The sequence below is a fragment of the Clupea harengus genome, chromosome 22, assembly GCF_900700415.2.
Source record: "Clupea harengus chromosome 22, Ch_v2.0.2, whole genome shotgun sequence".
NCBI lineage: Eukaryota > Metazoa > Chordata > Actinopteri > Clupeiformes > Clupeidae > Clupea > Clupea harengus.
Genome location: NC_045173.1, coordinates 1,099,510 through 1,125,208, shown reverse-complemented (window position 1 = coordinate 1,125,208; position 25,699 = coordinate 1,099,510). Strand labels below are relative to the sequence as shown.

Here is a 25,699-nt window from a genome sequence, read left to right as displayed (position 1 = left end):
AGTGTGGTGTACTGTGTAGTGTAGTGAACTGTTTAATGTGGTGTACTGTTTAGTGTAGTGTGGTGTAGTTGTAGTGTGTAGTGTACTGTGTAGCGTGGTGTACTGTGTAGCGTAGTGTACTGTGTAGTGTAGTGAACTGTTTAATGTGGTGTACTGTGTAGTGTAGTGTGGTGTAGTGTGGTGTACTGTGTAGTGTGGTGTACTGTGTATCTCTTTTGTAGCCCCGGAAGTTGGTGAGCATACTTATGGGAGATGAGGCAAGAGAGGAAATCTCACATCTGGGGTTTTGCTGTCATCAGATATGAAGGGCATTCATCAGATGGCACTTCCTGCAAAAAAGTCCACCATCTTACAGTTCCTAATTAAGACACATTTGATAGCAGCTCTACAAAAATAGAATAGGAGAATTCTACAGTACAGCTTTGATGTCAAGAAAGGGAATACAAAATGGTCTTTTGGGGGGGATTGGTGCATTTGTGCACGCGGTACCTGGATTTAATCGACTCTCTTTGTTCTAAAAGGACCTCCTCTATGGGGTTGAATTAGTCCCAAAAATGCACGCACATCAAAACCAAGTGCGTCCTCGTGATACGAGCACACAAACAGTACCCGCAAACTGAAAAGCTTTCTCGCGAAGGAGCATTTTTACCAATGCGGTCTCGCAAGTACTTGGCTGTGACAAGTGCTCGCTCGACCCTCCCTACGTGCTCGCAACTGCTCAACATTCACTCGCTCATCAGGTTGAATTTTGAGACTTTGGACGTGGGGACAATGGCTGTCTTCGCTCCTTTGATCGGTCACCTTGAATACTGACCATGACCTTTGAATGGCTGTTTGGTTTGATCACTGCCACACATAATCTCTTATTCACCCAATCTAGTACACGCAGTCCAATTGGTGGCGTGGTTAAAATGTCAGGTCAGGCGACTAGAGAACAAAGTTAATTCGTCTTTTTTTATGTTAGTCAGAAATAATTTTGATTCAGTTCTTTAATAATATATTTATTTAAACAGTAGTTATAGCAGTAGCAGTATTGAGAAGTTACAAGTGCGTAGTTAGGGTTGAGCGAGTGCTCTTCACAGCACCTTGCTCGTGAGACCGTATTTCTGCACGCGGAGCGGAGATGCTCTCTCGCCAGAATTGTTCTGTGTGATCATATCACGTGTAGGCACATGTTTTTTTATGTTGCGCGAGCTTACACCTCTGTGTCCACAGGTCCTCGTCAGAGGGTTCTAGAATGTTCTTCTATCACAGTCTTCTTTCCTGAGAGACATTCCACCAGGCTTTGGTTGCTAGACTTAACTCTCCCACTCTTTCTTAGAAGTCTTAATGTATGCATGTTCTCCCACCTTCTTTGAGCTCTGCATAGAAGGCTACCGTTAACCATGTCAGAAGTTGAAGGAGGGCATTCAAACCCCCCTCACTCTCCCTGCTATGGGGCACAGACTGTCAATTACAGCCTTCACATCTCGCCTACGATTCCCACGATTCCTTTCCTTTGTAAGCTAACTGGGAGGCTTTTCTCTTTTGAATAAAAAAGTGAAGTGAAGGTCGGATCCCCTGTATTTCTAGACCTACAGCTTGTAGCTTCCTGGATACATAAATAAAGACATGAATACGCTCACACACACACACACACACACACACACACACACACACACCCTGCCAAACTACCACACGCACACACACACACACACAGGCAGACAGAGAGAGAGAGGTCAAAAGAGCGGAATGTAAATGGGTGATGTAAATTAGAGGCTGGCGTAGAGGTCTACACTGAAATGTTAGCTGTGGAAACGAAAAGCTTTGGGCTTGTCAGGGCTCTGCTTGAGGGTACCCTGTAGGCTCTCGTCTCGCCTCGTCTCTCTGTCTCCTGTTTGCTTGCATAGAGTGTGTGCTGCCTCCGGGCCTTCACGTCCCTCTCCAAAGGTGCTCTCCTCGTCTACGGAAGGAGTTAGGGCCCCCTCAGGGAATGATCACCTACGGTGTACACCTGTCAGACAGGCAGACGTCCATGGAATACTGGAGCAGTCTTTCAAGTAATGAGGATGATGTACTAACTGGGGCCCGTAGGGATACAAGCGCTTGTGGAAAGCTTCTTCCGCATTCATGGCATATCTTTGCAAGGAACACTTCTTCTATTTCAGTCCTGCCTCATGTTCATGAATGTGAATCAGACTTGATCAGCCAGCATGGGCCTGCATTTGTCAATGGCCATAGTACACACCCAATGTTTCCACAGAAGACTGCTTTGACTGGGCATATAAAATGCACCTATTTGCTTAAAACCTCTAAAGCCATATCTCATTTCTGTGCAGTTTGAATCATGTTCAATTGAAGTACTCCAGCCCAGGTGCAAAAGCTCCCATACAATTGTTATGCAAACTAAAAACTGAAGACCATGCACAAAGGTGCAATTTTATAAATGCCATGTTATGTGGCATAAAGTGCTATTTTTAAACACTATTTTAGTACGTACGCACCGTTGACACACGTGGCCCTGTAAGTCTGTGAATGTGCGTTTGAGTTTCAATTCTGTTGTGTGTGTGTGTGTGTGTGTTTGGTGTGTGCAGTGCTCTGTGGGACTCCACCAGCAGTGGAGAACGCGCACCTGGTGGGTCGGCGACGGTCACACTATGACATCCACGCTGCAGTACGCTACCAGTGTGAGGACGGGTTCTTCCAAAGACACATCCCCACGGTCCGGTGTCGCCCCAGCGGAACCTGGGAGAGGCCCAAGATCATCTGCACAAAGTGTGAGTGATAAGACCTCAGGATTTACATGTTTTCATGGACAAACAGATGATTAAACAGGCTGCAAAAGTTCATATTAAACTGAAGCCGGCGTACCTAAAGGTTTGTACAGTATGATGCTCTTTTTTCACAAGTCTCTTTCACAAGTCAAGGTTAACTGAGAAAAGGACAAAATGAAAAGAACCTCCTAGGCAACCGTGGTTTTGTTCTGTCCTTTGTTCTTTGCAGCACGGCGGACCCACCGCTACCGCCGGCAGCACCACAGGTCACACCATGACCACCGGAGACACCGCCGGCACGGGGGCGGCGGTCACAGGGGTCGTGAGGAGGCCCACGGCCGCTACTGAACCAAACAGCAGCTCCAGCAATGTGACATCACCTCCTGTTCACCGGCTACCTTGAAACCTAGCTTCAGCTGAGGGGGATTGACATGGAGGAAGAAACATCATGGCCTCACACAGATGGTTCTCAATGTTTCAACCCACTTTTGTTATCCTCTGTCTTTATCCCTTTCCCATTTGCTCTCTCCCTCCTTCTCTCTCCTCTATCTGTCTGTCCTTCTCTCTCCCTCTATCTGTCTGTCCTTCTCTCTCCCTCTATCTGTCTGTCCTTCTCTCTCCCTCTATCTGTCTGTCCTTCTCTCTCCTCTATCTGTCTGTCCTTCTCTCTCCCTCTATCTGTCTGTCCTTCTCTCTCCCTCTATCTGTCTGTCCTTCTGCCCTCAGGACATCTTCTACTTTCTATTTGCCTGAATGTACCTGGAGGTTTGAGCTTATTGACAAAACTAATTTCAAGCATAATAAGCAACTAAACACCTGAACTACATTCCTCATGTTTGAGAATGGAAACACATATTGTAGTTCAGTCCCTATGGAAACCCCTGAGGCCAGATCCTAGTGGTTATAACACACCCGCAGTCTACTATACAGCATTGCCATTGGTTGCCTGGGATGTAGGCATGTAAATCTATTTTAGTGGTATTAATAAGGATTTGTTACCATTCTAGATGAATCTACTATGTCTTGTGATACAATGATATGATTAAACTCCCCTTTTGAAAGGGACTCGGCATCTCCAAAAGCATGGAATAGCTCGCTCTCCTGAGTATGTCCTACTAAGGCAGCTTCCGCAGGCTTCATGATGGCACAACGACCGGCTCTTTGGCCTACATGAGGCAGCAAATGGATCCCTGAAGGACTGAATTGATTATTGTTGGTTGCGCGTTTCTTTGTTCTTTATCTTAGTTAAGACCGAGACACAGTCCATATTCAGCTATGTCAGTTCACAAAGCATACGGCAATAGAATGGAATGAAGGGCTTGTCCGTGCCTGTCACTGAAGCTCCTTTCTAATGATGAAATGATTTGGACTGATTTTGAAATAGTGTTCCATAAACTCTGTGTGCTCTGTGTTCTTGGCTGGCAGTCTATGGCTTTAGAAAGGCTGAGTATTTGTGTGTGTTTGAGATCATGAGATGGCCTTTGTTGAACTTTAGCCCCAGTTACTTCTTTTGGGTTTCGGTTTGTTTTCTTCTTCTTGTTGAGCAGACACCTATCAAGTGCCCATTCATCCCCCCACAATCACTCAAATATATATGTGGACAGGCAAGCACACACACACACACACGCACGCGCGCGCACACGCACACACACACACTTACTGAGATGTTCTTAAGTGCAGACTTAGCTGAGGTGGGAAACAATAGTCACATAACCTGCACCACTGGCCGTCTTGAAACACAGAATAACGTTTGTGTTTTGGGGAGGTCTTGTGGTGACACATACAGTGTGCAAAAGGAAAAAATCAAATAAAAAAAACTTTTCTGTGATGACATTCTGAATGTCTATTCAACCGAGACATTTCCATTCTGCATAATTTACGTAATCACTGGTAACATACCTTTTTAAGGAGTACATTTAAGTCCCTTTACGGTTTCACATATTTAACCATTGCTTTGTTTTGTTTGGGGGTTTTTTTGTAAGAAAAGAAGCTTGGAATAAAAAACAATGTTAACCAGTTGAGTACATTTCTTCTCTGTAAATACTGTGCTATTTGCTGTTCTCTGTTATGGTTGTATTCTCCATTAGGTGCCCTAGAGTTTGTTCAGTCCGTTCGTTCTCTGCTCCCTACCTCCACCACTAGCACCAATTCCAAACGGAAACAATACAAACACACCTTTCACTGATACTGACGCCCTAGCCTTATTCACCCCCTCTCCTACACAGACACACACCAAATACACTAATCCCCAGACGCAGCAGTGTCATCATAGTGGGTGCAACTCAGAAAAAAATACAGCCGATCAAGTGACTTTCACTGGAGGCAAAGTTGGAAGAACAATGATTCAGCAGTGATGCCTTTGTTCCTTTAGTGTTTGTTTTTCTCCTCTGTCTGCTCACAGAGAGCAAGGAGAGCAATGAATGTAGTCTCTGAGCTTTTCATCTTTTTGGGGTATTTTTTCCTCTTCTCTATTCTTGTTGCTGTGTTTCATTCTTTATTAAGGGGCGGGGAAAAAAACAATAAAGCTGATTGGATCAGTACTGTCTGCGTAATGAGAGTCTTGTTTACTTTCCTTATCACTGTGTGCCATTTTAAGATAAATGAATTATTGTCGTCCTTCAGCTTGTTTCATCACACACTGGCTTGGTCAAACAGTTACTAGAACTTTCTCACAGATTTGACATGAATGGGTCAGTAAATGTACGAAAGGCTCCCCGTCTGATAAAGTGGTAGCTCAGCCATGCGGTCTGAAAACAGCGGCACATCATTCAGTTGAGTGTTATTAGTGCTACGCTGAGTTCAATACATTAGCACGTAGTTGTTAGTGCTACGCTGAGTTCAATACATTAGCACGTAGTTGTTAGTGCTACGCTGAGTTCAATACATCAGCACGTAGTTGTTAGTGCTACGCTGAGTTCAATACATTAGCACGTAGTTGTTAGTGCTACGCTGAGTTCAATACATTAGCACGTAGTTGTTAAAGTGTCTCGCCTGAATCGCCAGTGGTCCATGTTGTGTGATGAATTGTGTGCGTCTCTGATAAGAGAGTTTGGACATGAATCGATAGGTCATTTAAGTCAATTACCTATCGTTACCTAGATGACCAGCAAGTTGATTGTCCAAAAGTAGCTGCCATGCATATGTACGAGCAGGAAAGTAAGTGGAGGTCTAAATTGGACGGAACAGTCAAGATGACAGCCACCACACACCCATGTGTTCCATATCCTCTGTGCCAAGTTCAGTTGAACCCAGCCCTCAATCAACAAGAGGATACGTACTTCCTTAGTCACATCACAGAGTATAACAGGCAGCGTGAAGAAGAGTTTAGTCCTTAGTCACATCACAGAGTAGAACAGGCAGCGTGAAGAGAGTTTAGTCCTTAGTCACATCACAGAGTATAACAGGCAGCGTGAAGAAGAGTTTAGTCCTTAGTCACATCACAGAGTATAACAGGCAGCGTGAAGAAGAGTTTAGTCCTTAGTCACATCACAGAGTATAACAGGCAGCGTGAAGAAGAGTTTAGTCCTTAGTCACATCACAGAGTATAACAGGCAGCGTGAAGAAGAGTTTAGTCCTTAGTCACATCACAGAGTATAACAGGCAGCGTGAAGAAGAGTTTAGTCCTTAGTCACATCACAGAGTAGAACAGGCAGCGTGAAGAAGAGTTTAGTGAGATCTTCTCCTAAGCCTAAAAGAGGAATCCTGTGAGCTGCAGGAGATCCGTGTGGAGAACATGAAGCTGCGTCAGTCTCATAAGTATACAGTATGTTAGACAACATAGAACATGAAGCTGCATCAGTCTCATAAGTATACAGTATGTTAGACAACATAGAACATGAAGCTGCATCAGTCTCATAAGTATACAGTATGTTAGACAACATAGAACATGAAGCTGCATCAGTCTCATAAGTATACAGTATGTTAGACAACATAGAACATGAAGCTGCACCAGTCTCATAAGTATATGTTAGACAACATATAACATCATAACATAACCGGAGACGCAGGTTTGTGCAGCAGGGACCGAGAGCGTGCCACTGGAATCTCCTGCTGCCACACCATCGGATAGAAAATAAAGAAATCACACAAAAGCCAAAGAACATATGCTGCAGCCTATTCATTATAAATCTGGACGCTTATTTGGTATCATTGAATCTTTACACGCAATTGTTTTTCTGATATGCTATGGGAAGGCAATAACATAAAGCCTATTATAAATGTAGATTTTGTAATAACATAAAGCCTATTATAAATGTAGATGTTGTAATAACATAAAGCCTATTATAAATGTCGATTGTGTAATTACATAAAGCCTATTATAAATGTGATTGTGTAATTACATAAAGCCTATTATAAATGTAGATTGTGTATGTAATCAGAGGCTCTCTCACATGCAGACAATACCCCCGTAAGAACAGTGTCACCCACAAGAGAGGCAACTCTGTTCAAACGGGTGTGAGTTCCTTGACTAGTAGCCTAAGCCTATTTATACACATTAGCCTATTAAAACTGGCCTAATTGAGGGAGGAGAGAGGTTGGAGTGTGGTGTATGTGTGCTCAATGTTGATTGGGATGTACAAAGAAAAGGTGTGCGCAATTTTACAAGTGCACAGTTTGTGTGTCTGCAACGTTCCAGCTTGGTGTGTAGACCATGTTTTAGTATGAATTCTACCCAAGGCTTTGACCATGAGGCCCCTGGAGAGGTAGACCATGTTTTAGTATGAACTCTACCCAAGGCTTTGACCATGAGGCCTCTGGAGAGTGGTCTTTGAAGCCATCCATGGTGCTGCAGCCTAATCCATCATAGTATAGTAAGGGTACTTTCTGTGCGGTGGTGTCAGAGGTTGAGCAACCTAGAATCCCCACTGACGAACAGCACGCCTGCTGGACGGATCTTCTTCAGGAGATCCACTGTGCAGGAGCTTCATGGGATGTCCGCCCAGAATGTCCAGAGTGTCCCGACCGTGTCCGACTGTCAGCTGATGCTGATCTTCAAGCGAGTGCAACAAGAGGATCTGCGCCTTCTGGAGGAAGGCAAGCCTGTACAGAATAGTAGCTGTCTACTCGTCCTGCCGCCGGAGCTGGATCCTGATGAAGTGATCATACGCGTTGAAGGAAGACTACAACGAACGGAGGAACAAGAGACCAGCATCCGATCGTCTTGGATCCTGCACATCCAGCTACTAAACCCCTGATACAGGATGATGCCTGCTTGTCTACGCCATCCTGGGCCTGAGCGTGTGAATGCAGAGATGCAAGGTACTTTCTGGCTCCTGCATGGGAGAGAGGCAATCCGACGCATACAGCACCTTTGCAAAGAGTTCTGGTTCTCAACAACAGTAAAACACAGGGATTTGCAATACTATTGGATACTACGTAGATTATTATTATTTGATTGAGTCCTGATTCATTAAGGCATTTAAAGCATACAGTGTCTCATACTGACATCATCTGTTCAGGCTCTTTATGGCTGGATGGCTTTATGGTGGATCAGTGAGGTGAATTTGAGGGGAAATGTTCCAGGCAGGCTGCTGAGTATCTACTTCATTGCTGATGTCGTAAATCTTGCTCCCAGCAGTAGGTTTCCAACTGGGGTGTCATGCTTCATTTAGCCGGTGAGACAAGTCACAAGTCGACCCTTTGGAAGGGCGCCCCATAGGGTGCAAGGACCTGTGGTTTCAGCCTGCAGCTGTGCTACCTTGACACGTTCCCTTCTGCGTGGAGGTGGTTTCCTGAGCACACACAAAAAACACCACCTTCTTCACTGATCTGATTTATCTTAAGGGTTGTCGGAGCTGCAGAAAATATGGAACAATACAAACACACACTTTTAAGGCAATGCATGAGAGCCATCTTAAAGTCGCAGGATTCTCCTGCACATAAACCCAAACAAACACACACACACACACTCACAACTACTGACACATGGCTAAATCTTACAAGCTCTGTCTACCTCTCCCCCTCCTCTAGGTAAATATACGAATAGAGTGAAGCAGGTTAGAGTGAGAGGGACTTTGTCATGCCATCAGGGGGAGATGAGTCGGGCGCATTTCCATCCTCAATGGATCCATCTGTCTTCAAGTGATCGGAGTTATCTGGACTCCCTCTCATTGAGCTGTATAATACCAGGATAGCACTTATCCCAGACAGACTCACAATATTTATTCACTAAATCACTGTATTTACTGAATTCCTGCCATGTACTTTCTTTTTCTTTCTTTCTCTTTTTTTCTTTATTTCTTTCTCTTTCTGCCTCTCTCTCTCTTTCTGCCTCAACACCTATTTGTTTCTAACTCTGCCACCCCAGGATAAGTGAGGGCCAATTGAAAGGCTTTGTGCTCTCCATGCTACTGGATTTACTCAAGTCACCTCCCCCATTGTTCTCCTGATTTCATTCTGTGCTCTCCAAAGTGGCCAATCTTTGTCCATTCCATCACACTCCAAGAAGCCAAATACAATGTGTGCATGCATGTGTGTGTGTGTGTGTGTGTGTGTGTGTGTGTGTGTGTGTGTGTGTGTGTGTGTGTGTGTGTGTGTGTGTGTGTGTGTGTGTGTGTGTGTGTGTGTGTGTGTGTGTGTGTGTTTAGGTATGTGTTTTAAAAAAAAGCATAACACATCCAACTTCAGTTTGAGTAGCCGAGATGCTATATCATTTTTTCTTTCATTCCATTTCTCATTCCACTTCTGCTATCTGAGTTCTAGCTTTCTTTGTCTTAGCCTCTGCTGAGCGACAAACACAAAAGCCATTATCCAATCCTAACATAGATCCATTATTTCACCACAGAACCATTTTATTTTTCAGACTTAAGTGAACTGACTGAGCCTAGGTGTGACTTCATTGCCAACGGGAGCAGCAGACCAGAGAGATTCCTCGTAATGGGCCTTTAGGGCTACACAACCTTTCGCTCACTCACAACAAAGTCCTAGTCTCAGACTATCTGCAAGAGTCGAAGACTGTCTGCATGAGTCACTTGGCATTTATGATCACTGTCTGCTACAGGAGATTTCACACTAAACAATTTCTGTTGGGGAAGTCATATGAAATCCACATACTGCACATTAGACACCTGTTCAGTGAGAGGACCCTTATGGAACTAGCTAACTAACTAGATCAATATTTGATTGATAGTATTTTTAGGTGGATGTAGGTTAGGTTATGTCTAGTATTCTTCAGCACTGTATTAGTAGACTGAATAGGTCATTTTAATCACATATTTATTTCGGTCATCATGAAACGTGAATGAAAGGTTTTGTCTGTGAATACTCCCAATTAACTCATAGATTAGCACAAGCAGTTTCCTGAACCGACAGCCCAATCTCAGCCAATCACAACTCAGTTCAGACTACATGACTTGGACCAATGACAGGTGCTGTCTTATACCAACAGTAGCACACCACTGAGAAACGTGTGTAATCACTGAGTATTACAAAAGGGTTTTTTTCTCCAGGGACTTCCTCTGCCTGAGAGCTGGGTCCCTACTTGCATAAACACTTTTGCTGTGTGCTGAAGTTTACCTAAATTCAAAAAGGAGATTTATACCACAGCCCATAACAAAGAGAAAGTAGAAATCAAGCCGTAATTGATGTGAGATGATAAGGGTTATATGTGGATGGTGGACTAACAGGAGCTAACTCTAGCACGGATCTGGTGTGGCTCCATATCTGCACCAGATCAGGGAAGTATCTAGCCTGGATACCAGACCGAATTTAGCCCCGCCCACAACATTTGAAGTCGGGAAGTTCGGTCTGGCGTCGCTCCATTAGGGAGAAATTATCTGCGAACAGAAATGGTCTGACCAATCAAATTGTCAAGGCAGGCTTTATACGATGATGGACAGATGATCAACAGTAACGTAATCAACCACGTCAGCAACACACGGGTTGAATTCGTTTTCAACAAACATGGCTGCCGCTGGAGAGCTAAAATATATAGATTCGAGTCCATTTAGACAATGACAGTGCATTCATTTTGAAAGAGGAACAGAGAAACGCGATCAAGGCATTTGTCAATCGAAAAGATGTTTTTGCCTTCCTTCATACGGGATCCGGTAAAAGTTTAATTTATCAGCTGGCCCTGGTCACATACTACGTTGTTCTGATTGGTTGTAGGTAACCAATTGAGCAAAGAGGCATTTTCTCTCCTGGTTCGGTTGAAACACGCCCCATAATCACAGCCCAATGGAGTGGTATCAGACATATTCTGACTAGAATTATGAGTATGACATCGTCAGGCTAGGAAGTATCTGTTCCTTAAATCAGATCCCATGTGGGTAAGGCAGTTGAAGAGCCACTATCGCTGCAGCCCAGAAGACGTCCCTAAGATGTCCCAGCTATATACTCTTTTAAGACGTCCCAGCTATATACTCTTTTAAGTGTCTGTCATGAAAGTCAGTGGTCCTTGACTTTGTCCCATTTCTAAAAATATAACGAAAAAAGCCCTTTTCGGATGTTTTTCTCAGAACATGAAATGCACAAGCTATTCTCTCCATATACCTGTCATTCAGTTGGTCTGGGTCAGTCGAGTGAGTAGGAGTCTGTAACTCAGTTGGTCAGTAGATTAGGAGTCTGTAACTCAGTTGGTCAGTAGATTAGGAGTCTGTAACTCAGTTGGTCAGTAGATTAGGAGTAACTCAGTTGATCAGTAGATTAGGAGTCTGTAACTCAGTTGGTCAGTAGATTAGGAGTCTGTAACTCAGTTGGTCTGGATCAGTAGATTAGGAGTCTGTAACTCAGTTGGTCAGTAGATTAGGAGTCTGTAACTCAGTTGGTCAGTAGATTAGGAGTCTGTAACTCAGTTGGTCTGGGTCAGTAGATTAGGAGTCTGTAACTCAGTTGGTCGGTAGATTAGGAGTCTGTAACTCAGTTGGTCTGGGTCGGTAGAGTGAGTAGGAGCCTGTAACTCAAATGCCTTGAGATACTATAACCCATGCAACTTCTGTTACTCATAGGAGCAGAACAGCTATCGACCATCTTCATCAGTGTCTGTCACATCATGTGGCAGAGGGTCATATAGGTTTTGTTACCTATATACAGTACACTCAAAACTTTCAGACAGGGAAAAGTACATAAGAAAATCTGTCACTCACAACACCTCCCTTTTCTTGGCATCTCTGCCATATAGCCAAGTGCCTTCTCATCAGCACTGACTTAGTGAATCCACTGTGAAAGGCCCATCTAATGCATCCTCAAGGTTGGATTTCACAGCCGCCTTTCAAACGCACGTCTGAATTCTCACACACTTGAAGCGAGTGGGCTTTAGACACACGGCTATTTGCAGAGGCTGTTGTAGGGGTAGAGCGTGGAGCGACGCGCAGATGAAAGGATTCCCTCGCAGTCCCATGCTTTGTTTTCTGCCAGCCTCTTTTTTCTGCTGCTAATGAGCAAAGTCTCAAATCCAGCGGCCCAGGGCTGCCGAGATAAGAGACAGCGTTTCCACGGCTACCACCCACTCTCATTAGAAACGGAGGACTGAGCTCATCCCTCTGATCCAGTCGCCCACACACACACACACACACACACACCACATGGGCACGCACACATGCACACACACAGAGAAACACACATGAATACCAAACATGACACACTCCCCATGCGCACACGCACACATAGAGAAACATATATAAATACATGACACACTCCATATTCGCAAGCACACACACACACAGAGAAACACACATGAATACCAAACATGACACACTCCCCATGCGCACACACACACATAGAGAAACATATATAAATACATGACGCACTCCATATTCACACGCACACACACACACACACATAGAGAAACACATACATGTATGTGTGTTCACATATGCGTGTACACACACACACACACAAATCTATCTATCTATATATACACATGACACATTAAAGGCATATTTCCAGCCTTGCCTATTGATTATAGTGACATGAGAGACTGACATTCCCCAAAGCATCAGAGGCTGGAAGCTTTGCTGTCTTTGCGGTCACTGCTTGTACTGCTCTAAGAGAGAAACTATCTAGAAGAACTTAGCTCCACCTAAAGGACAATGCAGGTAAGGACATGCTTGCCTTGTGCAATGACATGCTTATGATGGTAAAATGGAATTCAGAGGGAAATGTTTCCATTGAGGACAGTGAGGACAACAGGGGCGACAGTGGTACAGTGGTAGAGAAGTCGTTTAGTAATCAGAAGGTTGCTAGTTCGATTCCCTGTCGAAGCGTCCTTGAGCAAGACACTGAACCCCTAATTGCTCCTGATGTGCAGTGTGCCATCAGTGTAAATGTAAAAATGTAAAATGTGTATACATTGTAAGTCGCACATATGTAAGTCGCTTTGGATAAAAGCGTCTGCTAAATGACTAAATGTAAATGCATTGAGACTGCAGGCATAGAGCCACTCTCCACTCTTTATAGGACTTGAGTTCACAGACCCCAGTGTCTACCTTCCCCCTGTGTCATAAACAGGCCTTTCCTTTCTTAATCATACATAGAATGAGTTATTGAGTGATAGCATGGACTTGCTCAAACAAGAACTCCCATTCCTTAAAACCAAAACCAAAGAAAGAAACCACTTGTGTGAAGGGAAATGTTCAGAAACAATCCAGAGCAGTTTTCAGCCACTAAGGTTTAAAAAGCTCCAGGTAGAATTCTTGGGTTTATTATTTGAGGACAAGCCAAAGATTTTTTTTTTTTTCTCAGAGAGTAGGGCACTGGAGTAGGGTAGTCAAAGGTGACCTGGTGAGCAACCAGCCTGCTGACATCACCGTCACCAGAGGACCCATGGACCTACACGTGAGCCATCACGGAGGAGGACATTCACTGAGCTGAAAATGGCTCGGGGTAAAAAAAGAAAATCAAAGAGATGGATATGGATCTCACTTTTGAATAGATGTTCTGACTTTGTTGTTGTACGCACGTCGTTGTCACTTAACCAGTCTGATATGAACAAAAGCAAAGGTAGTTTAGCAAAGACAGGGGAAGGTTGAGTCCACGTCATGAGACTGATATAGCCGGTGTTGTCATTCTAGATCAAAGAGACCCACTGACTGTGTCCTCACCGTCACTTAGGGATCATGTGAACTAAAGTTGCCACTACACATTAACAGAACAGCTGTGACATTACAGTGAAGTATGAATGGATTCAGACCAGCATCTAGAATTCAAATATGCTTTCTGTGACTGAGCTGGGATTTCACAAACAACTTTGAAAGTGGCCTCTTGCGTGAAAATGAGATAACATTTTAATGCTCAAAAAAAGAACAACAAAAACAACAACAAAAACACCACAACAAATCTCCTCAAGAACAAAAAAAAAAGGCTTATACAGCCAACAATTTGAAATACGGCCTTCGTGTGGCCCTTTGGCCAGCTGGGATTGTACGGGATGGACTCCATGACCACTCTTGAGAAATCCCCTCTGCCGTTATCGTTCCTCGTTATCTTCACTGATACAGAGTGATAGAGCAGAGGGGGCCACTGTGATGCAGATCGCTCCTTGTTGTCACATTGGGGTGTGCCACAGGAAGAAAAGACAATCCACATCATTGCTCATGTCTGACTAAGAAGAGGTGAGAGTCCAAAGAGATAGGACTGGTGTCGTTTTACATCACTTGCATGAGTCAAGCTTGGAGTGAGATAAACCAGAGTCTGTGTGGGAGCGGCTGGTGTGGGTCCAGAGGTCCACGTGGCACGCCGTCTTCTTTGGATTCAAGTCAACTCATGTTCAGAAGCACAACAGCCAACGCCAGAGGAAGCCTTGAGCCAACACCACAACAGCTGAGAGAATCTTTACAAGGATCTGGAGCTGGCAGGAGTCACAAGGTGGCAGTCCAGAAACAGAGACACATACACACATACGCATATTAATCATCGAGTCTCATTACCTCAACACACACACACACACACACACTCACATACATATGCACACACTCCCACACAGTGTCCAGTTGTGTATGTTCGTTCGCTACTTCTGTTTCTTTTCCTTATCAGCTTGGCCTTTGGGCACAGCGGGCATGAAGTAGGCGGGGCGGAGGGCACACCGCAGGGCAAGGAGGATGGGCACAGCTGCGTATGCCACATTAAGCCCCATCACCCCACGCCAGGCATCAGAAGGGATCCGGTAGGTAAAGGGGGTACGAGAGTGCAGAGAACCCCCAATATGGCACCACTGAGCCTGGACGGAGAAGCACAGGGAGAGGAGGGTTATGGTTGGACAGAGAACAACCTACATTCACTAGTAACTACTTATATCATATCTGCACTACCTACTGCTATTGCTGCTCGTGTTCATAGTCTTACCACTGTTACACTATCAATACTGTTCATACTCCATATATCTTATTCCCTACTGTATATATTACTTATTTATTTATATACTTATTTATTTATATATTACCACTACACATTTGTACATACTCTAAACTAATCTAATCTAATCTAATCTAATCTAATCTAACTGAATCCCATTGCATGAGTGCTTTCATGAAATCTCCTTCTTTAACATGCATGATGTAAGTGAGTTAGAGAGTTACCTGGGCCATAGCTCCAGCGAAGAGCAGAGTCCAGTCCAGCATCCAGCTGCTTCCTGGAGTGCCCAGCCCACACACACATGCAGCCATGAGGGGGAGAGCATAGAACAGGAACACCAGCATCTGAGAGGTGCACACACACACGTTCAGTCTGGTTAGTGCCGCTAGTAATGATGCTAATCATGGAGTTACTGTGGAGATCCTTGGTTATGCCAGGCAACATGTCCCGATTAAGAACACCAAATAGTACAGAAAGACAAAATACAGTCATCGCCAAAGATAGTGTGGATGAAATGAATGTATACTTCACCATATATACTTAGCCAGTCAGTGTTCTATCAGATAGTGTGGATTTAATGAATGTATACTTCACCATATATACTTAGATAGCCAGTCAGTGTTGTATCAGATAGTGTGGATTTAATGAATGTATACTCCACCATATATACTTAGCCAGTCAGTGTTGTATCAGATAGTGTGGATTTAATGAATGTATACTTCACCATATATACTTAGCCAGTCAGTGTTCTATCAGATAGTGTGGATTTAATGAATGTATACTCCACCATATATACTTAACCAGTCAGTGTTGTATCAGATAGTGTGGATTTAATGAATGTATACTCCACCATATATACTTAACCAGTCAGTGTTGTATCAGATAGTGTGGATTTAATGAATGTATACTCCACCATATATACTTAGATAGCCAGTCAGTGTTGTATCAGATAGTGTGGATTTAATGAATGTATACTCCACCATATATACTTAACCAGTCAGTGTTGTATTGCATGACTCACCATGACTTTGGAGAAGGCCACGTTGTCCTTCAGATAGGGCTCATACTGGTAGATGTAGGTGAAACAGACATCCAATCGACAGTCCAGAACCACCTGCACACAATGAAGCAGTATAGAGAACAATCTAAACTGCTGATGGGGATTACCAGGGCACAGAATCTCAATTCACATGGCAAACTTGAAAGGATTTTGAATTCAAAAAGATGCTCTGGCTTGCATGTCAGAAAGGGAGCGATAAAGACAGATATGCAGAAAAGGAAAAAGATGAGGGAAAATAGGCCAACTGTCAATCTCTCCATTGAGCTTGGAGATACGCCAATAGGTAGTATGAACCAATATAGTCCTACAAAGAAATCTCATCACTAACACACTCTCATTTCCATCCAGGTTCACTGCCATCCATTCACTGTCTTTTAAACAGAAACTCAAATGCACTAGGGAGCTTCCTACAGCACTTCTGTGCTACAGGCCTACACTCACATTCTGGAATACTGGGATAGACATGGAAGGACTTGGGACATCAAGACCACATTACTGCCCCTGATGTACTTCACGAGTGTGGAAGGCACAAAGAGGGCAATGTGGAGTCCTCGTGTAGTTAAATGTTGAGTAGGAGTGGTGTGTTAAGGGGCCAACATGGTTGATTTGCGCAAAATACTGATGTAGACCCATATTCAGCAGAGAAATTACACTGACAAGTAATATAGGCAGAATATGTGTGCGGGGGCAGGGGGCGTGGCGGCGGCGGTTACAAACATGAAAAAGAAGGGTAGGGGACTGTAAAATGTTTTTTTTATGAATCACTGGCACATCAGTGGGCCGCGGATTACTTTCTGGTCAGAATGGTGGTCCCTGGGACAAAACCAGTTGAAAACCCCTCTCCTAAACGATAGGTGTCGAGAAAAATACCCTCTACGCCACTGGAAAGTAAAATACCCCGAAGTAGGGCACAGTGGAATGTAATGTATGTGACATTACTGTATTGCCAGTATTCATTTGGGGATTAACTGCTGGAAGCAGCAATAACAGGAGGTACTGTGCCAAACACCAACGCACACCACGCGCCAGCGGAAATGGCGTCATTTTTGGCGCACACCACCGTGGGCGCGCACGGAACAGCAGGTTATATATTCCATTTTCGACTCACAAAAGCCCTGAGCAGGGTTAAGGCCATTCCCCCCAGCAACATCAGAGACAGCAGCAGGTCCACAGGCCGGGTCAACACACTCTTCTTCTGCTGTTCCGCAACCTGAATGAACACAAACAAACAAACAAACACAAACAAACAAACGCAAGTGAACGTATGCTCTCACAGAGATGCAAAGACAACACGCACAGGGATACGTCACACGTATTGGGACATGAACACACACGTATACACACACAAAAGTATGAATGTACACACATATACTGTACATCTATACAAATCAGACACACTCACAAACCTATACACACACACAAGACATGCACACACTTGGATCTTCCTGCAAACATTAGTTCTACTACTGGTCATAATTATTGACTAGTTTTCTCCTTCAGCCTTTACCTGATCTGCAGGAATGACTGGCAGCTCTCTGGGCCTACACAAGAGCGTTACAGCAGACCATATTGGCAGCAGCAGGAAAGGGATGTTGCGCCAGAAAGCAGGAAGAATGTTGCTGCCATATTTACCTACCCAGCAAAAAAACTGAATAAATGAACTGGAAAGAAGCACACTTTTACAACGATTCAGTGTAAGAAATCTGCAACCAAAATGTTAGCATTCTGAAGTAACTGTGGTAGCAGACATATTTGTGTTGGGAAGTTAGAAGAAGAAGCGTTACTAACCAATGACAATTCCTGGGATGAACACGATCTGATTGGCTATAGATGAGCCAGCCCAGAACAGGCCCAGGCTGCGGAATGACTTCCTGCAGAGAAAAAAATAAAGTTCAAAATGAGTATGTTTACAGTATAGGCCTCATCTGGCCCCTCAGCCCTCTGGGATCCCTGTTGTTGCACTGGGCACTAACCATCCTGCTATGACTACTGATAGTACATAACCAGGGAACAGTTTCAGTGCCATTCTATTCTACAGCATTTTCCCAATTCACCTTCTCATGCCTCCTACTTGCACAGTATATGCAGAGGCATTTCCATACAGGAACTAGGAATGAACGATTTGGGAAAAATTAATCGTTTACCAAATTGCGATTGCGATTTTTTTCCCAACAAAACGTAATGAATGATTTAAATATGACCAACACAATATTAGATACATTTAGTGTAAAATATTCTTTCCCACATTTCACATTTTTATTTAACTGCTCATTACAGAAACAAGAACAACAAATCGGTGGCTTTGCCACTGTGCATTTAAGTAATAAAAAAAAAGTAATTTTAAGTATAAACACTAGGCATGCACTTTTTAAAACACAGTGTGCAAAATTTGCCATCTTAAAAAATGTCGTCTTTTTTAGACCACGTTTTTTAATCGCGAACGTTGCGGTTAGAAAATCGCGTTCTATCATATCGCGATTAAATCGAAAATGCGATTAATCGTTCAGCCCTAACGGGAACATACAGTGACAGCACAGTGGTCTCACCACATCCTGATTTATGTTTCTCTTTCTTCATGCATATGGATTTGCTAGCCTGCAGGCTGTAGCCAATGGGAATGGAAAAGGGAATGGGCGGGATTCCATCCAAATGACTGACAGGCCAATCACTACAACCAAGGCCTCGCAGACGAGGAAGATGATTGGCCTGCCATATTAAGGTTAGGCTGGACGTGTCGGGATTTGAATGGCAATCCCTAATCTGTGAGAACATCATCATTGAAACATATATGTGTTCCATGATTGAACATCCATGTTTTGGCAGTCAAAAAAAAAAAAATCAAACAGTCATAATCTACTCAACCTCATTATGCATTGTGTTTGTCTGTGTAACAATGATAGTGATGCCATTGGTGTACTGTATGGATAAAAGGAGGGCCACAGAGGGCGCGAGCGGTTCTTACCCTTGGGCCATGCGTCGCACCATGAGGAGCTGAAGGCTGAAATGCACAGTGCCGTCCCAGTAGCTCATCATGATGGCGTAGGATGTGGAGAGATATGGCTCCCCCTGAAATACAAAGGGCGAAACGGTTTGTTTTTGTATAACTGCGGGGCGTGTGCAACTATAGGTATTAATTCTAGGATGTGCTGGCATTTGGGTGCATTTGCTGATGGCGTGTGTGATGGTGGTGTGTGCAAAAGCGGTCACTTGTACCTTCCTCAGGTAGAAGTCCATGAAACCCTTGATATAGCCATCCTGCTCCAGTGCGTTTGTTAGTCCAACCATGCAGGTGAATGACAACTCTGCAAAACACTGCAGAAACAACAACATATCATTCATTTCCAACCTTTTATCATTTCATTTCTCCCTCCTCTGTTTCTGTTCTTCCACTATTCTCCATCAATGGACTCCTTCCAGTGATTGATTTGTGCTGCAGTAGGAGGAAGGTCATGAGGCAGACTTGCAGACCCACGGGGATGAGGTCCCTCAAAGGGAGACTTAACCTGACGCTGCCGAGCGTCGAGGCAGAAAGGGCACACATCCCTGAGCCGCCAGCCCAGCCGTAGTGATGACTGGGATGAACACACTGGGTTGGGTTGCAGGGAGGGTACACAAATGAAGAATGACAAAAGGATCGATAAGAGCAGAGAGGTGCCCCTGAAGGAATTAATATGTCCCAGACAAAGGTGGATAGAGGACGCAAAACTAACCCAGGCCAAGGTTGCCTTGGAACATATTGTGCATCAAATACATCTCAAGTATGACTACAACAACACACACACACACACACACACACACACACACACACACACACACAACTAAAACAACACAGAGGCATACTGTACATGCATACATCCCCCTACTCTAGGGATGCACCGATACCACTTTTTTACAAACCGATACGAGTACGAGTATTTTTATTTGTGTACTTGCCGATATCGAGTACCGATACCGATACTTCTTAGATTTGGTCTCCATGAAAGTGCAATTAATTTGGAGGCAGATTTTATTTTATCCTCTGTAGATTATGTCAAGCCTATGGTACAAAATTAACAGAAGGCTATCCCAAGCCAAAAATAAACAGAGCTTTCTGGTTTTAACACACAAAAAAAGCCTTCAAACAGACAATATCATCACATTAGACAAAATGCAAATATAACCAGATAAAGGCAATTCAATTTGCTGCATAGTTAACAACACAGTCTGCTTAACAAAAAGTGAACAGAACTATTACTGGATTAGCACAAGAGCACATTTCAGTTACAAAAGGATCAGAAGAATCTCCTGCTCAAGTACACAAACAATCACTTAACCTATGTGGCACAGTCTTTCTCTCTACCTCTCTCTCTCTGTGTGTGCGTGCGCGTTTTTTTCTTTTGCAAGATGTCAGTTAAGATTGGTTACTTCGGTCTTGCGCCACTAGCATCAGTGAACTCTGTGTACTTAGCACTATGGTGTGTCTTCAGGAGTTTAATCAAATTGCTTGTGTTAAACAAAGTACTTTCCTTTCCGCCCCACAACTTAAACAACACAGAGGCATACTGTACATGCATACTCCTCACACACACACACACACTAAACTAAAACGACTAAATGGAGGTACCATAAAAAAGTGGGTCCACAGCCTTTTTGTGTCGCATGGTGAAGTAGAGCAGAAGAAAGACGGACAGCAGGACCACTGCTCCCATCGGCAGGATCACTTCAGACCTGCGGAGAAATGACTCAATATGATGGATGCTCTTCACAGACAGCTGCTATTGTCATTAACTGCTGCTCATTAACTGTAGCAGCCTCATTTATTAATCAGAATCTGATCCATTCAATTGTTGATTGGAAGTGGTTGAAGATTGGAAGTGGTAGCCCTATGCCATATGCCATGAGCTTGTATAGTGATAATGCTATATTGTTGCTACATTTTTTCACAGTGAAGTCCAGAGATTACGACATTTTAAGTTACGTGGTGTCAATGTAACATGATTGGGACCAGTCATAATGCATTTTACATTTTAGTCATTTAGCAGACGCTTTTATCCAAAGCGACTTACAAGGATGTATACACATTTTTACATTTACACTGATGGCACACTGCACATCAGGAGCAATTAGGGGTCCAGTGTCTTGCTCAAGGACGGTTCGACAGGGAATTGAATATTATGATTATTATTGAATAATGACTACATGTATGATATAACATGGTCTCTGACGTGACGTAGAGAGAGACTTAATGTCCATCCACATAACATACATTGTGGACATCATACCGAAGATGTAGTCACATACGACTACACCAAAAATGGGTTTCTAGAGCACTCTGCTGGTATACTGAAGTATAATACTGACACACACCCCTCATTCAAAAACGATTTTGTGTTATTTTGAGTTAAACGAAGTCACATCTTACTTTTGAACGGCAGGAAAGTTGTTCATTGCGCACAGCAAAAAGGGTGCTGTCAAAGACAAGAGGAAAACTCCAACCTCCTGAGCCAGATGTATTTTCATGTTTTCGCTGTGTATTCACGCCAGCAGATTCTGAAATGAAGTCCCTATTCTGGGTTCACTCCTTGCAGTGCAGACGCCAGAAAAGCAAGCACGTGCGTTCTTGTACCACGCAGCAACTATGTCTTATATTTCTATCCCAGCGCTCTATTCGAATGTTCTAACGTTCTATTGCATGTTGTACTCGTGGTATGTCTGACTGACCTACAGTCTCACATTAGGCAATGTAGAGTGCCGCATCAGGACAGGTCCAAAGTCCTCTGAACTTTGTAACATCATTGCCATGAAATAAGTCGAATGGCCTAGGCTTGGCCTACTACATTGGTGACTGGTGTGCACTGAGCATTACTATTATTTCCACGAGAGGGGGCAATTTGGCAATTTTACCACGGAGGGCCGTGCAAGAGTGGGTCTATATTTTTAACTGATTTGGGATAACTATGTATACATGTTTTACTATAGCGTTTACAAGTAGGCTAATCTAGTGGTGGAGGTTGTGTAATTTGTAATCCGTTGTCTGTAGGACAATAAGCCTATGCAGAGACCACCATCCTGCTTGCGAGATTGGCATGACGACATCGGACCCGGCGAAAGATCCCACCTTCTCAAAATAAGATGGCGCCGTCGACCAGGAAGTACCGAAAACAACAGCGTTGAAACTGCACCATCGGCACTGCGCCCTAATAATAACAGAACCGAAATTTTGAGTAATACAACACCCCAGACCTAGAGGGGGAATCCTGTAACAAGCTGAAGGCAAGATGCCGTGTATGTCGAAACGGTAGCGCAGCCCATCGGGAGACTGGAAAGTGGTCTAGAACCATTTCATCCTAAAAACAGAGATAACGGTTTACATTCTGGTCTCCGGCGTTAAGAAAAACCAACAATGTCAGGCAACAGACATTTCAACGTCCATGAAGTGAGCTGCTGTATAAAATACTTCATATTTGGATTCAATATAATATTTTGGGTAAGGACGCTACATTTTCACGACATGATAGTTGTGCGCCAGTATTGTGTAGGGATGTTACGGCCACCATGTTCATCTTAAATCGACATTTGTATAACCATTCTCCCTTTTATGTAAATGTCTTGATTAGATAATTATGATTTTGTTTTTTATTGACATATGCTAATGTTAATTTTGTACTAGCCTATATGTAGACTACCAGAATTATGCTTGCGCATGAATGAACAGAGGTCCGGCTACGCTACAAAGCCCTTGCCTTTGTTACGACTGTAGTCGTGGGCGTGTTATTCCGTGTGCTGCACTTGTCAAATAACCGAGAATTGTGCGCTTCTGTTTAAACAGGACCGAATTGCCTGTGGACTAGCCTACTTTAATTTACCGTCAGTCATGGCGCTTTTCCGTTGTAACGTTACAGTTTCCCATTAGGAGCACTGCGAAACGGAAGCTTTTATAATATGTTGTAGCCTACCTAATTGTCTAGCCAAAGATGCATGTGGAGTATAGAAAGTAAAAGGGTTACTCCAACCTGTTTGAATGTCTTTAAGTGCATCACGGCCTGACTGTGTTTATGTAATTTGAAACCTAAGATCGGGAATTGAAATATAATAAGGTTGTTTACACTTCTACTGGGAACTTGTAATGACAGGCCCTTTATTGTCACGTCACTTACCATATAAAACATGCTCAGAATTTTTTTAAGCTCAAACTTTTGTTTTATAGAGTATTGGTCTGCCCTTACAGCATTGAAGATGAACATGGGTCATTTTTCTCCTTCTCCTTACTAACATTACAATTGTTTCTTTAAGTGTTCAGTTTCTATATAGAACTTTTTCTTCATGAAAAGTTCTTAATTGTTTTGTTCTTTATTGGCAAAATTCAATCGATTCCAAGGTTCCAAATCGCAGAATTTTTCTTAGAGGGTTCTAAGTAGAAGCTGTGATGGTTCTACATGGGAGAGCAGCTTAATACGATTGGTTTCCTTTAGAGCGTAGGTTTCAGTGATTGCCCCTTTGTCTCAGACTGCAAGGGGATATATCTGGCCTGAGATTTGAAATGTGCGTCTGTCTCCCAAGCCCTTTCAATTCACCTCTATGTACTCTGGCTCTAAAACAGAGCAGCAAAGGACACTGGCTAGCCAACACAAATGGAGTCATCGGTTCAGTTCAGTAATTGATAACACATGGCCTAGGACTGAATTTCCTCTCATATATCAGAGTCCTGAGTAGGTTCTGTTGAGTAGGTTCTGTTGTAAAACAATTATTTGAAGTCATCACCATCACATGTAAGTTATATTTCTCTTTTTTTGTAGATCAATTTAAAATGGTTTCATCACTAGTATACCTGACTCTGTTGGGGTTGGTGGTCCAAAAGCTAAAGGTTTGATCTGGGCCAACTGTAAGAGTGTGCATTCAGGATTTAACTTGCCCTCGGGGAACAGAACAAAATAAAACAATTATTATGTGGGCAGGGTTTGTGAGTGGACATAGGCGAAGTTAAGAAAATAGACAGGCCAGGAAAAGCTAACAGTGATCTGGATATTGTTTGTTGGATGTACAATGCCTCTTACGTTTGGCCTTTTCTCTTTCAGCTCCTGGGGGTGGCTTTCCTGGGCATAGGGCTTTGGGCTTGGAATGAAAAGGTGAGTGGTGTGTAAGTGGGTGCTTTTAAGGGGTGCTTACTACATGATGAGTTCTGAAGCTTGCAAGCCAGACAGCAACATTGCAAACTGGTCCAAATCAGCTGAGTGCAGTCCTGGGTGTCTGTGGGACATAATGAATCACCCGGTGATCATCACGGCAGAGCTCCGTGTTCCACACAGCCGTGGGTCTTCATTTAAGTGTTTGAGGAAATTGTGGGATTATTTTGAACAGAAAATGGATTGTAAAATAAACGAGAACATTACATGACAATCTAGCCACCATCTTACTGTAGGTACTGTACACGATGATGATCACGAGGCTGTGCCCACTGTCCTGTGTGTGCGGCTCTTATGTCCATGACATCAGTGCCTTGCAGCCTCACTGGCATGGCGTATAGGCTGTGGTGAGGGGAGATTGAGTTTGGGTGGGGACCGGGTCATCAATGCTTGGCCTTAATCTTTTGACATCTGTCCTCCCCTCTGCTGTCCTTTGTCAGTAATCATTTCCTGAGTTTTGTCTTCCCTTGGCTGAGTACAGCAAAGCCATGGAATGCTGAGCACCATATGTATGAATAAGATAAAGACTGTGCTTATGATGAAGCAGGATATTGTCTCGGGGTAAAGATCTTAGTTCCAAGTTAAACTCATGGAAACTAAGCGGCAGTCTGTTGAAGCTTTCCCACTGTGTAAATATACCCCATGGAGAATAGCACCACAGTTATGAACTGTCTGGAGTCTGTTCAGTCTTAACCATTCTGAAAGTCGCTCCGTGGCTTACATGCATATTAAAGTGATCCAATATTATGGCAATCGCACTGAATGTTTTCGATTTAGTTCATGGTTGTTTTTTTTGCCTGAATACACAGGGAAAAAGATAACAAACTGCAGCAAACCACATCTTTTTTTGTTTGCGAGAAAAAGAGTAGAGTAGAGTTGGAGTTGTCGAGCCATAGGAACAGAGGCAGAAAGAGAGAGAGAGAGAAAGAGACAGAGACTCTAACTATTGAAGACAGGAATGCAGTTGTTTTTCCGCAGGAAACCTTACTGAGTGGTATGCTGAAATTATCTCGGATGAACCTTGTCTTATTGTGAGTGTAGATTCTAAAGGTTGTGTGTATGCATTTGTGTTTGTGTAGTGTGTGTGCGTGTGCGTGCGTGTGTGCGTGCGTGTGTGTCTGTGTGATCATTTTAATTATATTCATCACATAGCATTTGTTGGATAGAAATGTCAGTTACAGTTTGCCGGCTGGAGTTATTGATGTCAATTCATTCTTTTTCTTTCTCTCTTTCTCTCTTTCTTTCTTTCTTTTTTTCATTTTCTTTCTTTTCTATACTATCATGATGGCCTGCTTCTTCTTCTCTTTGTCTTTCCCTTTCTCTCTTGATTTTGTCTGTAGGGTGTGCTATCCAACATTTCATCCATCACTGACCTAGGTGGATTTGACCCGGTGTGGCTGTTCCTGGTGGTTGGAGGTGTGATGTTCATCCTG

At 43.4% G+C, this 25,699-nt stretch overlaps 3 protein-coding genes across 3 annotated transcripts in view; 2 read left to right on the top strand and 1 right to left on the bottom strand.

The window, feature by feature from the left end:
• ncana (neurocan a) overlaps positions 1-3,345 on the top strand; it is a 78,565-nt gene extending 75,220 nt beyond the window's left edge. Inside the window, exons 15-16 of the mRNA XM_012820246.3 lie at positions 2,574-2,756; positions 2,983-3,345. Of these exons, the coding sequence (XP_012675700.2) occupies positions 2,574-2,756; positions 2,983-3,101 (302 nt within the window). The 3' untranslated portion in view covers positions 3,102-3,345. The remainder of the gene's footprint in view (positions 1-2,573; positions 2,757-2,982) is intronic.
• Positions 3,346-13,432: 10,087 nt separating this feature from the next.
• On the bottom strand, positions 13,433-21,913 carry tm6sf2a (transmembrane 6 superfamily member 2a). Its single transcript, XM_042703086.1, has 11 exons — positions 21,506-21,913; positions 20,708-20,811; positions 19,608-19,690; positions 19,318-19,416; positions 19,067-19,170; positions 17,893-17,975; positions 17,612-17,736; positions 17,213-17,314; positions 16,066-16,158; positions 15,269-15,388; positions 13,433-14,910 (listed from the first exon to the last, which is right to left on the bottom strand). The coding sequence occupies exons 1-11, from the start codon at positions 21,601-21,603 to the stop codon at positions 14,701-14,703; spliced, it is 1,221 nt and encodes a 406-aa protein (XP_042559020.1). The 5' UTR covers positions 21,604-21,913; the 3' UTR covers positions 13,433-14,700.
• Positions 21,914-22,003: 90 nt separating this feature from the next.
• Positions 22,004-25,699, top strand: part of tspan5b (tetraspanin 5b) — an 11,424-nt gene continuing 7,728 nt past the window's right edge. Inside the window, exons 1-3 of the mRNA XM_012820274.3 lie at positions 22,004-22,570; positions 24,159-24,209; positions 25,607-25,699. The exon at positions 25,607-25,699 is cut by the window's right edge and continues 54 nt beyond it. Coding sequence (XP_012675728.1) covers positions 22,487-22,570; positions 24,159-24,209; positions 25,607-25,699 — 228 coding nt within the window. The 5' untranslated portion in view covers positions 22,004-22,486. The remainder of the gene's footprint in view (positions 22,571-24,158; positions 24,210-25,606) is intronic.

Coding starts and splice junctions, on each gene's coding strand:
- tm6sf2a (XM_042703086.1), bottom strand. CDS start 21,603: ATGAAAATACATCTGGCTCAGGAGGTTGGAGTTTTCCTCTTGTCTTTG. Junction 20,812..21,505: donor AACTTTCCTGCCGTTCAAAA/GTAAGATGTGAC, acceptor ATTTCTCCGCAG/GTCTGAAGTGATCCTGCCGA. Junction 14,911..15,268: donor TCGCTGGAGCTATGGCCCAG/GTAACTCTCTAA, acceptor TTCTCCGTCCAG/GCTCAGTGGTGCCATATTGG.